Raw genomic sequence first — 16,564 nt, 5'->3', positions numbered from 1 at the left:
AGAACCTGATCCTGAGAAACCAGATCCAGCAGGCCTTCGTGGAGAGGGACATCCTCACCTTCGCCGAGAACCCCTTCGTGGTCTCCATGTTCTGCTCCTTCGAGACCCGCCGGCACCTCTGCATGGTCATGGAGTACGTGGAAGGTGAGACCGGAACGTTCTAATATGATGTTGTATACAAATGACAAGTGACTGCACAAGATGTTAATAGTAGTAGGACCTGAAGGCTGACAAGATTGAACTGAGCATGGTGTTTGGTAGGAGAGGGGGAAGGAGGGAGAGGGGGAGATGGAGAGGGAGGGGGTCTGACTGACTGACTAAATGGGCAAACAAGAAAGAACAGACATGGAGTTTCTCCCAACAGTTAGAGTAGCTTAGTGAAAGCTTCATGCCTGTACCTGTGTGTGTGTGTGTGTTCAGGAGGAGACTGTGCCACCCTGCTGAAGAACATGGGCCCTCTGCCCGTGGACATGGCCCGGATGTACTTTGCAGAGACGGTCCTGGCCCTGGAATACCTCCACAACTACGGCATCGTCCACAGGGACCTCAAACCCGACAAGTACGTCTCCGTCCAAACATACGAAACACTCACCCCTGACCGTCTCCACTTCACTGAGAAGAGGCTACATACATACCCAGACCTGTTGTCGTATGATTCACTTGAATCTCAACGTGAACCTGAAACGACTTTGTCTCAGGCGAGATCTTCTAGTTGTGAACGGCTCTCCCGTCATCTTTTGTCCCTGTCCTGCAGCTTGCTGGTGACGTCCATGGGCCACATCAAGCTGACGGACTTTGGCCTCTCCAAGGTGGGCTTGATGAACATGACCACCAACCTCTACGAGGGCCACATTGAGAAGGACGCCAGGGAGTTCTCTGACAAGCAGGTACGTTAGGACCGGAGGGGTCTGGACCTCCAACATGACAACCGGCCGTCAACGTTTTTTTTGGTTGGGATTCTGTGACACTTGGGTGTGGACGAAACCGTGTTCTGTTGTCTGGTCCAGGTGTGCGGTACGCCAGAATACATCGCCCCCGAGGTGATCTTGCGGCAGGGCTACGGCAAGCCGGTGGACTGGTGGGCCATGGGCATCATCCTGTACGAGTTCCTGGTGGGCTGCGTGCCCTTCTTCGGAGACACGCCAGAGGAGCTGTTCGGACAGGTCATCAGCGGTCAGTAAGCCCCTCCCTTCTTCCTCCTTTACCACACGGACGAGACCGAAGGAGGTGCCGTCGGGGGGGGAGCGATTCACCCCCTCCGATCGAAAGCTTTTGCTCCGCAAGCAGGTCAAAGGATCCGTTTGTTTTGTTTTTTTACGCCCCGACATCTGGTGTGCGGAATCGCGACGAGCGGAAGGGGACCCATCCGCAGGGCTCATTTCACCGCGTGTTAGGAACATTGGCCATGAGTGACTCGGCGGCGATCGTTGTCATTCATCCTGTGATGGAAGCCAGGAGATTTCCCTTAACGCGTGCAGCTAGACCCGCTCAGCAGATGTCGCGGCGGAGCCGGAACCGCGGCACGCGCTTGTTCGGAACAATCCAGCGCCGCGCCCCATCCAGCCCTCTCAGAGCAACGGAAGGTGGCGAATCACCCCTGGATTTGGCACACGCATTCACAGATAAACCGCTGTGTGTTTTCCAGCAAGTCTGTAGCGAGGCCCCCTGCAGGCGAGAGGGGCTCTTCACCGAGCTGCCGTGATCGCAGCCCACCCTCGTCCGCGGAGATGAGTGGCGTGCCACGGCAGATCGGCTGTGCTCTCCATCGCGCCAAGGCCAAGGGGGCCGGGTGTTAATTAAAGGGGCAAGAACACACACACAGCATGCTGCTATGGCCCGGGGCTGCCTGTGCATATTCATGCCCCTCTGCAGAAATGTGATTAAGACGAGGGTCCCACAGGAGGCTGTGGAGACGAGGGGTGGCCATCCAGCACGTGGTGGCGTATGGCGCCTTCCATCCATCCACGCTGGTGAACGACTTTCACGGCGCGACGGCTTAGGGGAAAAAACGATCCGCATGTTTAATTTATACCTTTTAATGGGGTCTTTTGAGACGGACGGGAATGCGTCTGTCAGCGGCAGACAGGCGAGGGGTGATTTCCATGTGTCGTCCTTAAGGCGATAGGTGAAGGTTGCTAATTTTACGATGTGAATAAACATTTGGGTATCAAGAGCGCTTGGAGGGTCACATGGGCACAAAAGCACACGTTTACGCTTTTCCCAATAAATCGTCCAACTAAAGCATGCATAAACTTATCAGAGAAAGAGAGAGACGGAGAGAGAGACGGAGAGAGAGACGGAGAGAGAGACGGAGAGAGAGAGAGAGAGAGAGAGAGAGAGACGGGGAGAGAGACGGGGAGAGAGACGGAGAGAGAGAGAGAGACGGGGAGAGAGACAGAGAGAGACGGAGAGAGAGAGAGACTGAGAGAGACGGAGAGAGAGACGGAGAGAGAGACGGAGAGAGAGAGAGAGAGACGGAGAGAGAGACGGAGAGAGAGAGAGAGACGGAGAGAGAGACAGAGAGAGAGACGGAGAGAGAGAGAGAGACGGAGAGAGACGGGGAGAGAGACGGAGAGAGAGACGGGGAGAGAGACAAGAGAGAGACGGAGAGAGAGACAGAGAGAGACGGAGAGAGAGAGAGACTGAGAGAGACGGAGAGAGAGACGGAGAGAGAGACGGAGAGAGAGAGAGAGACGGAGAGAGAGACGGAGAGAGAGACGGAGAGAGAGAGAGAGACGGAGAGAGAGACGGAGAGAGGGACAGAGACAGGGACATGGAGGGAGACATGAGATGTTAGGGGGTCCTGTACTGTAGATGTGTGTGTGTGTGAGTGTGTGGGTTGTTGAGTGTGTGTGCTCTGTGTTTCCAGACGAGATCAACTGGCCAGAGGGGGAGGAAGCTCCACCTGTAGATGCCCAGGAGCTCATCACCTTGCTGCTCCGACAGAACCCCCTGGAGAGGATGGGCACCGGTACCAACAAGCACACACACACACACAGGCACAGGCACACACACACAGGCACACACATGCACACACACACACACTCACAGGCACACACATGCACACACACACACACACACACACAGGCAGGCACACACACAGGCACGCACACAGTACAAACAGCCCATTTTCCTCTGACCTAAGAACTCCACAGCTAGCCTACATACAGTACAGTTCCAACCCTGTTGCCTAGTTGCACCTGGTCAGAGTTCTGTATGTTGCTATAAATCCCCTCTGTGGCTGTTAGTGCCAGCTCAGCACGGGTTACTACTCATCCTGCACCAGGGGGAGAAATGGGGTCAGCCACTAGACCAGCACTTTATCACCCAGCCCAGCCCCCCCCCCCCCCATATAACCTTTTACCTTTTTGATCAATTACAATAATTTCCTCGCCCATCTCGTATACGGCACAGTCGCCCTCCCTGCTCAAGGTTAGGCCTCATCAGAGTCTGTGGAGCAGAAACACTAACCCTGACCCCCCCACCCCCCGTCTCTCCACTGTGGCTGCGGAGCGCGTTTCGCTTGCCACCACCTGATTCATCTGAACTGGCCCCTGCCAGGTCACCCCTCAGCGCAGCCCCGCTCTCCCCCACAAAGGTCACCAGCAGGAAATTGCCCTGCATAATTGATGGCGTTGATATCACTCTTGGATGGCGGCCAAGCGGGGGGAGGAAGTCGAGAAAAACATAGCGTCCGCATTTCTTCCCTTCCTTGTCCAATGTCAACCTCTGTCTTGGCACGCTGTTGTGTGTGTGTGTGTGTGAGCGCGGAGGAACGCTAGCGTCTTGGTGTCCGCTAGGCTAACGTAGGTGTGTGAGGGTGTTTATTGGGGCCTTGTGTGTGTGTGTGTGTGTGTGCAGGCGGGGCTGTGGAGGTGAAGCACCACCAGTTCTTCCACAACCTTGACTGGAACAGCCTGCTGAGGCAGAAGGCCGAGTTCATCCCCCAGCTGGAGTCTGAGGACGACACCAGCTACTTCGACAGTGAGTGTCTCGCTCCTCCCCTGAACCAACCCAAAGGGGTTTTTTCTTTCTTTTTATTTTTTAAGAGAATCCTTTTTTTCTTCTTCTCAGCACGTTCTGAGAGGTACCATCACCTGGAGACCGAGGAAGAGGACGCCAACGAGGAAGACTTCAACGTGGAGCTGCGGCAGTTCTCCTCGTGTTCTCACAGGTTCTCCAAGGTGAGTGCTCTCTTGTGATCTGCTGTCCTCTCTCTCTCTTGCTCTCTTGCTCTCTTGCTCTCTTTCTCTCCCGCTCACTCTCTCTCTCTCTCTCTCTCTCTCTCTCTCTCTCTATCTCTCTCTCTCTCTCTCTCTCTCTCTCTCTCTCCCTCTGTCTCTCTCCCACTCACTCTCTCCTACTATTTCTCTCTCTCTCCACTCTCTCTCTTTCTCCCATTCTCTGTTTCTCCCGCTCTCTTTCTCCACCTCTCTCCCATGCTCTCTCTATCTCTTTTAGTCTCTCTCGTCTCTGGGGAACAATGCATGTTATTACAGTAACATTGTCCCTGCCAATCACTGACTGAATATTCAAATTCTTCGAATTTGTTGCCATCTCCAGAAAATGTTTGGTTTGCAGCATCATCTGGCAGGTTTCTCATGAGAGCCGACACAAGACATCTTAGTATTTCATATGGAAATGCGTGCCGGAAATCTCCCTCTCCCTCTCCCCCCCCCCCCCTACAGCATGTCATGTAGATCTAGGCTTTGCATAAATTTTCTGCTTCAAATCAGCTCTATTTCCATTGAATGAGGAACACAACACAGACACACATTCTCGCACGCATTGTTGTGCTGCATTGCAGCAGGCTTTGTAGTCAAAGCATCAATGCCCGGTACAGTCCACAGCTCTGTCAAAGCAGTGTGTTTTGAAGAACATTTCGGCAGTAGAGCTCTTATTTTATCCAGCCTGACCTACCTTCAGATGTTGTGAGTTCACAGTGATAATCACACTTTATTCAGGCCATGCCGACGTGTTCATAGCGTCGTCTTGCTGACTTTGCTGTGTGAACCTGGTTGTGTGTCGCCTCAGCTGTGTGTCGCCTCAGCTCTAGGCCTCTGACGTGGTGTTAATAATAATAATAATAATACATTTTATTTATATAGTGCTTTTCAAGGTACTCTTACCTTACCTTACCTACCGTAGCTTTACAGAGTCCAGCATTCATTCACACACAGTCAAACCCGGTGGTGGTTCGGAAGTGCGGCTGCTAATCAGCGCCTACGGCCCCTCCCACCACCACCAACATTCGTTACCAACATTCATTCACATCCATGCGATGCGTGTGTGTGGTGGCCCTGCGTGCCGTGCAGGTCTACAGCAGCCTGGACCTGTCCCGCGGCCAGTTGGAGGAGAAGGGCGAGGCCGAGGAGAAGAAGAGCGACAGCCCGCTGACTGTGGACTCGCTCAGCTGGACACCAGAGTTCCCCGAAATGTAGGGGCACACCTCGTCATGGTTGTTACGACGACAGGTTTAGTCGCACAGTTAGACTTCAAATGAATCCGCGTTTCGATCTGTGTTATTTGCAGTTTATGTTCGGTTTTGTGCATAAGTCTTAAGCACCCATGTTTTTTTATACACAAGTATTGTCTTATAAAATATATATATTCATTTTTGTCCTCCGTATTTGTGCTGCAGCATAAAAGGGACATTTTGAGAATTTGTCTTTGAATTCAAATATTCCTTTGAATTCCACCCCCCCCCCCACCCCCCCGTCAGGCTGAATGTGGTTCTGTGTCCTCCCAGGCCGTCCCTGTCCCACTCCTCCGACACAGAGAGCCCCTGCCAGTGCCCGGACCCTCGCTCAGGACAGCTCCCCAAGTTCGCCATCTCGGCCGAGAGCGAGGAAGGAGACGAGTCGTCCGGCTCTCAGGAAGCCGGCAAGGCGGCCTTCTCCATCGGAGAGCTTCCCCAGGACGACCCCGACGCCACCACCCCCGGCAGCACCCACAGCGCGGCCACGCTCTCCGGTACGCAGGGCCCCCGGGGAGTCGGGGTGGAGCTCTCAGCTGGAACAGAGTTGTTTATTTGGGCTTTTTTTTCCCAGCTTTATATCTCAGAATTGACGGCCATCTTTGTCTCCTTTCTCCTATCCCCCCCCGCCCCGCCCCCCCATAATCGGTTGTGATCATCAGGCAGCTTCTCTGAGCTCCTGGACCAGCTGCCGTCCAGAGGAGAGGGGGTGGACAGCCCAGACGGCTCCTCGTCCAAACCCTCCGCCGAGCCCCAGCCTGCGACCCTGCGGCCAGACAGGGCCGGGGACAAGCAGCCGCCCGGGGCCAAGGTGCCCAAGTCTGTCTCGGCTAGTGCCCTCTCCCTCATGATCCCAGGAGGTAAAGGAATAAGGAAAACACACACTTTCTCTCCTTCTCTCTTTCTCCTTCCCCTCTGTCTGTCTCTCTCTCTCTCCCTTTCTCCCACTTTCGCTCTCTCTCTCTCTCTCTCTCTCCCTCTCTCTCTCTCTCTCTCTCTCTCTCTATCTCTCTCTCTCTCTCTCTCTCTCTCTCCCCCTATCTCTCTCTGTCTCTCTCTCTCTCTCTCTTTCCCTATGTGTTCGGCTGACACAATCACACAGACACGCAAACAGTATTCTCAGACAGATTCCATACAGGGGTAGACGCGCACACACAAATGCCCGTGCGATCTGAAAAGGTTGGAGGAGAGTTTGAGGAGGGGGGGTGTGGCTGGTGCTAGAGTTAGGACAGGCACAGAATTCAAATTAGAGCGATGGACTTAGTGAGGGGAGCGTGAAAGAGATGAAAGCGCTCTAAAGATCTGTGTGAAATCGACCCAGCGTGACACCCGCTGTGAGCTCCATTTCACGGAGGGGCTGCGAGCGACGATCCCGGGAGCAGAGCCTCAAACTGGGGGAGCGAACGGAGCGAGATGGCCCCGCTCTGTCGGGGAGGGGGGGCCTATCCCATTGGTCTCAGCCGCAGCAGGGGGCAGAATGAGGCCAGCTCTCCCAGCCCACAGCAGGCGCTGGCTGGAGACTGAGAGCAGAGCTGTTGAAGGTCAGGCCCGGGATGTTACTGTACCCACTAGTGAGGGTTGGCTTTTCACTGCGCGACGTTCTCTGCTGTGAATCTGTGTATGGAAGGTTATTATACCAAATAATACAGCTGCTATTCATTTCTAATATGCGTCCAACTGATAACCAGATTGTTTTCTCAAAGTCTCAATGTCCTACTAATTAAGTATATTGCCAACCCTTTATTCTGATTATATTTGTCCTCAGTTTCTCTGCGTCTTCAGCGATATGCACCTCTTGTTGTTTCAGACATATTTGGGGTGTCCCCTCTGGCTAGCCCCATGTCTCCATACTCCCTCTCCTCTGACCCCTCCTCCCGAGACTCCTCCCCCAGCCGGGACTCCTCCCTCTGTGCCGTCAGCCCCCGGCAACCGGTCGTCATCCACAGCTCGGGGAAGAAGTTTGGCTTCACGCTGAGGGCCATCCGGGTGTACGCGTGCGATGGTGACGTGTACACGGTCTACCACATGGTCTGGGTAAGAACCGCCTCGGCCTTCCTTCAACGAATGAGTCAATTAAGTTTCATTATAGATGCACATTTATAAGTCAGGTGGCTGAGCGGTTAGGGAATTGGGCTAGTAGTCCGAAGGTTTCTGGTTCGATTCCCGGCCGTGCCAAAATGACTGTGTCCTCGGGCAAGGCACTTCACCCTACTTGCTTCGGGGGAATGTCCCTGTACTTACTGTAAGTCGCTCTGGATAAGAGTGTCTGCTAAATGACTACATGTAAATAAGCTAAATCTGTGGAGCTGAAGCGCTGTACAGAGTAGCAAAAGCCACGAAATGACACAATATAGACGCAGTCATGTTGAACAAATGAAAGCGACAAAGAACGGCAACTGTCATACTCTAAGATTCTTAAAGATGAGAGCTTCGGCGGTGGTGGTTTTGTGGTCGCACTTGTTTTTTTTTGGGGGGGGGGGGGGGGGGGGGTCTTGAAACTGGATCACGTTGACGATAACGAGCGATTTCTTTCCCGTTGTGGTCAGAACGTGGAAGAAGGTGGTTGTGCACACAAGGCTGGGCTGAAGGCTGGGGACCTCATCACTCACGTGAACGGAGAACCCGTCAACGGCCTGGTCCACACCGAAGTGGTGGAGCTCCTCCTGAAGGTAGACAAACGTTGCTGACGTTCTAATGTCCACATTAGACATTAGAACGTGCCGTGACTAGATCTAGCGGGGTGACATCTACTGAGGCTATAGCTACTGCGTTTGTTTCTCACTCTCTCCCTCTCTCCTCTCTCTCTGTCTCTCCATCTCTCTCCCTGTCTGTATCTCTCTCTCTGTCTCTCTCCCTGTCTGTATCTCTCTCCTCTCTCCCTCTCTCTCTCTCTCTCTCTCTCTCTCTCTCTCTCTCTCTCCTCTCTCTCTGTATCTCTCTCTCTGTATCTCTCTCTCTCTCTCCTCTCTCTCTGTATCTCTCTGTCTGTCTCTCTCTGTCTCTCTCTCTCTATCTCTCTCTCTCCTTTCTCTCTGTATCTCTCTCCTCTCTCTCTGTTTCTCTCTCTCTCTGTATCTCTCTCTGTATCTCTCTCTGTATCTCTCTCTGTATCTCTCTCTGTATCTCTCTCTCTCTCTCTGTCTCTGTCTACCTCTCTCTCTCTCTCTGTATCTCTCTGTCTCCCTCTCTCTCTATCAGAGTGGCAGTAAGGTGACCATCTCCACCACCCCATTTGAGAACACGTCCATCAAGACCGGTCCTGCCCGGAGGAACAGCTACAGGAGCAAGATGATCCGACGCACCAAGAAGCCCAAAAAGGAGAAAACCCAAGAAAGGCAAGGATTCATCCAAGGTCCCCCTTCTGTTTGCTGGGCAACATGACTCGATTCGTGGTGATTCTTTTGTTGTGCAGTACATGATTCAACCACAAGGGGTAGCTGTGCTTCTGCATACCAGCACTAAAATATGTGCCGTTTAATGTGCCATTTAAAATCTACAGTAGTGCTGTTATAAGGATGATGCTCTATTCTCCATCTACAACATTAAATATATTATTCAACTCGGCTTGACTCTCACGGTTCGGCTCTGTGAATGTTAACGGCGCGGTCGTCGTTGTGGTGTGTACTGACGCGGGCGTGACGGTTACTGTTTCCCAGGCGGCGGTCGGTGTTCCGTCGCTTCGCCATGCAGCCCTCGCCCCTGCTCCACACCAGCCGCAGTTTCTCCTCCCTGAACCGCTCGCTGTCCTCCGGGGAGAGCCTCCCTGGGTCCCCCACCCACAGCCTCTCCCCCCGCTCCCCCACCACCGCCTTCCGGCCCGCGCCCGACTTCAACCAGTCAGGTGAGGCAAGGCCCCACTCATAGCTTGTCATGTCTGCGAATGTTGCGCTCCAGCGCTTCTGGGTTCGAATGCTCGTTTAGTCTGTCCAATAAAGCATGAAAAAGGCCCAAAATGTACATAATAAAAACAAATATATATATATATATATATATATATATTTTCACAATATTTTCTTCTTCTGTGGTTTGGATGTTCCACACTTCTCGTTAAGTCTGTCCAATAAAGCATGAAAAAACACGTATTTTTAATTTTATTTTTACCAAACTTTTCGAAATCTTTTCTTCTTCTGTGGTTTGGATGTCCCAGGTGGCACGTCCTCCCAGAGCAGCTCCCCTAGCTCCAGCGCCCCCAACTCCCCCGCCGGCTCCGGCCACATCCGCCCCAGCACCCTCCACGGCCTGGGCCCCAAGCTCACCAGCCAGCGGCTGCGCCGCAAGTCCGCCGGCAGCATCCCCCTCTCCCCTCTGGCCCGCACGCCCTCCCCCACCCCTCAGCCCACCTCGCCCCAGCGCTCGCCCTCGCCCCTCCTCGGCGGCCACGCCGTCTGCATCGCCAAGACCAGCCAGGCTTTCCCGGCCAAGATGCACTCGCCGCCCACCATCGTCCGCCACATGGTGCGGCCCAAGAGCGCCGAGCCGCCTCGCTCGCCCCTCCTCAAGAGGGTCCAGTCGGAGGAGAAGCTGTCGCCCTCCTACGCCAGCGACAGGAAGCACCTGTGTTCCCGGAAGCACAGCCTGGAGGTGACCCAGGAGGAAGCCCAGGGAGAGGAGCTGCGGGCGGGGGAGAAGGACCTCCACGCCCTGCACAGTGTGGAGGAGACCCACTGCGAACCCCCGGCCATCACCCGCGTCCGCCCCGCCGAACAAGGCTGCCTGAAGCGGCCGGTCGGCCGCAAGGTGGGCCGCCAGGAGTCCCTGGAGGAGCTGGATAAGGAGAAGCTGAAAGCCAAGGTGGTGGTGAAGAGGCCGGACTGGTCGGAGAGGAGGGAGTCCCTCCAGAAGCAGGACTCCCAGCATGAGCCCGAGGCCTCCTGCTCTACCTGTGGGGAAGACAAGGAGAAAGGCCTTCACCTGGGCCGGCCGCACAGCAACAGCAACCCAGAATCGGTCACTCCGGAGGGCAAAGCTGCTAGCTCCACCCTCAAGGATGTGCTGTACAAGAAACTCAACACCCGTGCCTGTGAAGGCCTCCCTGAGCCACTAGGGGGCGGTAGCTGTGACTCAGCCTCCCACCACAGCGAGGGCCTAGCCAGGTCACCTCTCTGCTCCATCCACCCTGACTGGCCGATGTCCAGGAACGGCAAGGAACTGGGCAAAGCGGACCGACTGGACTTCAAAGCCCCCAACATGGAGTTCGCCAGGAAGAGGCAGTCCTTTGACGACCGCGACGACTGCATGTGCCGCCTCTCCCCGGGCCATCACGACAGCCACCACTTTGGCTCTACGCGCTCCAAAAGCCTGCAGCTGGATTCGGCTCTGGTTTTGGAACACGTCAAGGGAGGGTTGGGCGGCGTCCACTCCAACCCCGAGGGCCTGTCCCCCAAGCTGTTCCCCGGGAGGGGGGAGAGCGCCGTGGAGAAGCTCCAGCTCATCTCCTCCTCCTCCGAGGGCCCTCTCCGGAAGACCTCCTCAGAGTACAAGCTGGAGGCCCGCCTGGTCTCCTCCCTCAAGCCCCTGGAGGGGACCCTGGACATCGGCCTGTTGTCCGGCCCCAGAGCCTCCAAGACAGACACCTGCCTGTCCAAGATGGCCGACGGCTTCCATGACAGCGCGTCCGTGGGCCCGCCCGTGTGGATGCAGAGCCCCACGGAGAGACACGCGTCTTCCCCGCAGCCCAAAGCAGCCGACAAGCAGAAAGCCTCGCTGATGACTTCATCTCCCCCCAGAGTCCCCGGGTCTCTCACCGCCCCGCTTCCGCCCAAAGAGCAGCTGGCCGTCGCCAGCCTGGAGAAACCACAGGACAACTCCGGTCCCAGGGAACCACCGCTGAAGGCTTCCCCCAAGGGAGAGGCCTCGGAGGTGGGTGGGAAGCAGGAGAGCAGGTCGGTGGCGAAGGCCGGTCCTCAGACGACGCACGATGTCTGGAGCTCCAGACACAGCGGGCACTTCTCCTGCGGGAAGACCCCCTCCATCCGAGAGGTCAGCAACGAGGACCAGGAGGACGAGGGGACAGAGCTACCGGAGGCGTCCGTGAAAGAGGCTCCCGCCCCGGCCCGGCCCGGCCGTCCTGCCGAGAAGATCCCCGTCGGTCCGCCCGCGACGGAAAGCTTTGACGCTCGAATGGGCTCGGGTCGCAGGCAGAGCCCTGACAACCACGGGCCGGCCTCAACGCCGAGCTTAGGCACAACCCCCGCTTCGCATGCGTCGAGTGGCAGCCCAGTGTCAGTTCACTACGTTTTGGCGGACCTGCACCATCTCTCAAAGCATCCGGTGAGCTTCAAGTCACCGGCTCGGCTCGGCGACGCCGCTGGTTTGACATTGGCTGAGAGGGAGAACAAATCCGCCAGTGTCATTGAAACTTCGGAGGTGAGAGACCCGCGGCACAGACCTGCGGCGCCGTGCGTCAATCCTAAAACGAACACGAACACTACAGCGGCAAAACCGGAGGGCTCGAAGATCTTCGAGGAGAAGAGAGGCGATGTCCGTGACGCCAGGCAGGTGGTCGGTAGCAGCGCATGCAGGCAGAACGTCGAAGGGCCCACTTCACCAAAGACGAAAAGTAGCAATGTCACAACCGCGGAGACGGAGCATCTTTCGGCAACCAACTGTCTCGGGGAAAAGGCACTCGTCAGAGGGGCCGGCGAAGCGAAAAATCCCGTCTGTCAAAAGCAACCGGCAATCAAAGAGGCCGTTTATGCCCAGACAGGAACGCAGTCACCACCACCGGCTGCTGTCAGGACCAAACAGCCCGTCTTGAATCCCAAAAGTAAGCTGAGCCAAACTGTGTCCCAGAGCTCTGGAAAGACGGAGTCAGGGACCCGGATTCAGAGACCTGTAGGGAAATCTCCTGCCCCAGCCCTGGCCCCAGTCCATGTCGCTAAAATGAGTCTAGAATCAAAACAAAGAGACCTCCATCACAATAACCCAGTTACCAGCTCTCCGGTTACATGCGCCCACGACTCAAAACAAAAAGAACTCTCATTCGAATCCCCCGTCCAAATCCAAGTTCTGAGAGATAACCTAGAGTTAAAGCAGAAATCTCCCCCTGGCAGAACGCCGTCCCAAGCTGTGAAGCTGTGCTCCCCTCCTGTACCTCCTCTCAGACAAACCCTGGATGCCAGGCAGAAAGAGCCCTCATCTAGACCTCTGTCCTCAGCCCCAGCACCTGTCATAAAGGAGAACCCAGACCGGCTGGAAGCAGCCCTGTCCTCTCCCCAGACCAGCCCCCCCCTGGCACAGAGCGTCCCAGCAGTGAGGAGAGAACCACACCAACCCAGCACGGGGGTCGTCATCGGCAGGTCGGCCAGCAGTGCGGTGCAGGAGGCTGTGGTCTCCAGAGATGGCCCAAAGACGGACACAAAGAGAGGCCCTACCATGATGGACGTGGCTGGGCCTGTGGAACACACCCCCACCCCCCAGCCCAATCACAGCCTAAGCGAACCCAGGCCTGCACACTCAGACAAACAGACGGCGTCCTGCCGCAAAGAGCACGCGGAGAAAAAGAGGAAGGAGGCCGCGGCGGCGGCGGAGGCCGCGTTGTCCCTGAAGAACGCCAGGAGAGAGGCGGTCCGAGCGGGGGCTGCGAGAGACACTGCGGGTCCTGAGAGGGACTCGGCCCGCGTCAAGCAGCCCAAGGAGTCAACGCGTTCCGCCCTCCACAGGAAGTGAAGCCCTCCACAGGAAGTGAAACCCGCCGCCTGGAGAACGGTCGGCGCCGGCGTTTGCTTCCGCGACCTCTGAAGAGGAAAAAGCGAGACGGACTTTCTCTTTGTGTGTAGTGTGTTATCATCATGGCTTGTTTTTAGTTTTTTTTGTTTTGAGAACCGGGAAAGCTGTTACAGTGTTTATACGGTGTTTGAGGCGTGTGTCTGGTGTCATGTGTGCGTGAGATGCTCTGAATGTGCAAACGAAACCAGAATAGTCTGTCGACACTGTCGATGTACGCAAAAGGATTTTTGACTGAATGTAGACAATGATTTGCTGCTGATTTGCTGTCCCTTACCACATTCTCTGAGCGGGGGGGAAAAAAAGTGTCAAATTGTACCAAGTGAATGTAAAGAGCTTGATGACATCAGAGAGGAATGTGCAATTAACATTTCAGAGATGGATGTGAAGATCCTATTCACAGTATAGATCAGTGCCAATAGGGGATTTTGTAATTGCACTCTTAGTTCTAGGCTTTGGACCGCCTGTTATTGAAAGAGTCAAACTTTCAATGCAAGTAGACTGATGTTCGTGTCATTTCCTTGAGAAAAAAACAAAAAAACAATCACCTCTTGGCACATCCGATCAAACGATTAGGAAGCAAGTCACTGTGCCCATCATTTAATATTACTCTTCAACCCCAGCCACCAAGACGCTGATATGGAAAGCATAGTCGTGTGACGTTATGCAATATTTTAAACCTCCAGGTGCAGTTTGTGGGTTTATAGTTTGGGATAGAGGTACATCGAAGGAGCACACTGTGTTCTGTGCTTCTTACCTGGAATTGTTTCATATGGAATCAGCTTCTGGTTGAGGAATCCTGTGTGTGTGAGGGTCCTCGGGGTGGAGGAGCGTAGAACGTGCCGTTCTGAGCAGGTTGTGGTGTTGTTCACATTCCTTCACGTACTCTACATCTCTGTATTTCTATATCTTTACTTTTTATGCAATATATTGTAAATACGAAAATACTGTAAAAAACAAAAAAAACACGACAACATTGGGATACATGGGCTTAACGTCAAATATTAGTGTTTGTTTTATATGTATATATTTTGCAATGTCATGTTTGTATACTTAATGATATGTCATTTCGGAGAATCATGCTTAATAATTCTGTGGTCTAGAATAAGCTAAATGTGTAACGTCCATCTGTGTCAACACAACATCCTCTCTCCAGTGTAGTCCTTTTAATACGATATAAATGTGCTCTGAATTTTACTTGAAGAGATGGAAATGAGGGGTGAAGGAGTGACTGTACTTCCTAATAATAAATGTAGCGTACCACCACGTCAAGGAACTTCACTGAGGTTAAGTGGTTCCCCAGTTTGGTCCCACCATGGATTCAATTTGTTTGAAGGATAAGACATGAGAGTGGAGATTGAGAGTTCAAATATGTTGAGTAGATGCGTCAGAAAGTAAGTCACCAAGTTTCTCCAGCCATAAGTAGATTGTTTTAGACTCAAAACACAGTGATATTCACAAATTCTTAGACTACTTTTCCACCTAGAACGTTTAATGCAATATTTATGATACGGGTTCACATCAGAATTGATATCTAGAAACTAGTAGCATGATATTCAATCAACCGTTTTAAGTCTGAAATCTGCCTACCTATAAGCAATGCAGTACTCTTTGCAAAAGATTAATGTGAAAATGCACATAGAAATCTAGTTATGGATAAGGTTGAACAATAATTTTTAAAGGACTGATGTCACAATATTCACCCCGTAGTTCAGTATGTCATTCTATTACACAGTTGATGTTCAGGTAACTGTAGTTGTGTGTATTTCAGCTATCTGTTTACGTCTATGATACATTCATACGGATGACTCTACTGTAGATGATAAGCCTTTCAATTTCCAGTTCTAAATATCAACCTGACAGTAGATTTCTTAGTGTGCTACACAGTGTTAACTCAATGTAAACCATATTCAATATTCTCCTTTGGGTTTGTTGGATAGAGAACCTGTAGATGCTGTGCGTAAACTGGTCTAAACTGTACATAGTAATGGCCGACTTGACCCAAGAAAAAAAAACACATAAATGAGATTGAATGTAGAGATTTTTTATGATCGGAATCTGACGTTTGATCGTCTCATGAATTAAATGATGTAAATGTATTGTCTAATGTTTGGAAAGAGTACTTGACACATTGACGTTGGGCAACAATCCCCTCTAGTGGAAGTAGTTTGGGGGAAGGGAGGGGAGGGTAAAAAGATGATGTGAGAGTGTCTGGTAGGCAGTGAGTTTTCTAAGAACAAGGAGAATTAATCTGAAAAACGTAATTAGAATGATTGCAAACAATCTTTTCCCCCCACGCCTTTTTTTCAGAATACTGACATTTAAATAAAAAAATAAATTAAAAAAAAGCACATTAAATGTTTGTTTACAAGTACTTCATGGATGTATATTTTGTATATTGTGTCATTGTTTTGCCAAATCTATGTTCTATGTCACAGGAAATCTGTTGTGATAGTAGTGATTGACATCCTTCTCCAGCCACCCACCTGTGCTGTTTGATAGGTCTATCTGTGGTGGTCAACATGTCTGTTAAACATCTGTCAGAGTTGACTTGGTCCTGCTGGTCTGAGTTCTCCTCTCCTCTCTGTGTGTGAAACTAGTATTAGAAGAACCGGCTTTTAGGATCTGTGCAATAAAGATGTATTTGAGTTTTGTATTTCACCCAAGGAACGCTCTATGGATGTCATAGATGTTGTATATTAAAACAGATATTTATACTTCTAAAGTTGCATAACACTGAAAAATAAAATGGCATGATAAAATCTAAACGTTTATGTTCCTCGCTTTATTTAGTTTGAGCTGACCCTTCACACAGCACTACAATACAAATAGTTGAAAAGGCATTCTATTGCATTTGACGTTTTAAACTTCCTTATAAAAATGGTTTTGACTCAACTATTTTGATATTTCAGGCAAAGTTGATCATGACTGCTCAGAGAAAAGCATTAGCATTGACTACAGCTAACTGGTTACAAATGAGATCTACAGGACATGAGTTTAAAGAGAGAAAAACATGCTCTTTTCAACTTGCCTTACACTACGCTCAGCCCAAACCAAGAGGAACGTGCGAAAACATCTTCATCACAAAAGTTCCTCAACTTAAAAAAAGCTATTCTTTAAACTCAGGTGCTGTAGACCTGGTGCTGTAGACCTGTGATGTAAACCAGTGGTCGTCAACCCTGGTCCTCTGTCCTGGATGGTTTAGATGTTTCCCTGCTCCACCAGATTCAAATTGTTGGGTTGTTATCAAGCTTTGTGGAAGCCTGATAACGACCATTCATTTGAATCAAAGGACATTAAAACACAAAGTCAGTTGTTGAACGACTTTCTCATCGCGTCCCGCATCACACATCATGCGGCCCC

General features: G+C 52.3%; 1 protein-coding gene across 1 annotated transcript; it reads left to right on the top strand.

Moving 5' to 3' along the window:
• Window positions 1–6: 6 nt before the first annotated feature.
• Window positions 7–15,958, top strand: mast4 (microtubule associated serine/threonine kinase family member 4). The gene is made up of 15 exons (XM_047017864.1): window positions 7–144; window positions 421–559; window positions 755–887; window positions 1,008–1,173; window positions 2,870–2,971; window positions 3,862–3,984; window positions 4,075–4,184; window positions 5,316–5,437; window positions 5,750–5,973; window positions 6,139–6,336; window positions 7,284–7,510; window positions 8,023–8,145; window positions 8,675–8,811; window positions 9,133–9,317; window positions 9,624–15,958. Exons 1-15 carry the CDS (start codon window positions 87–89, stop codon window positions 13,142–13,144), a joined length of 5,568 nt encoding a protein of 1,855 aa, XP_046873820.1. The 5' UTR covers window positions 7–86; the 3' UTR covers window positions 13,145–15,958.
• Window positions 15,959–16,564: the final 606 nt, after the last annotated feature.

The sequence above is a fragment of the Hypomesus transpacificus genome, unplaced genomic scaffold, assembly GCF_021917145.1.
Source record: "Hypomesus transpacificus isolate Combined female unplaced genomic scaffold, fHypTra1 scaffold_84, whole genome shotgun sequence".
Classification (NCBI taxonomy): domain Eukaryota; kingdom Metazoa; phylum Chordata; class Actinopteri; order Osmeriformes; family Osmeridae; genus Hypomesus; species Hypomesus transpacificus.
The sequence above is the reverse complement of the archived record's forward strand: the minus strand, read 5'-3'. Positions and strand labels throughout refer to the sequence as shown.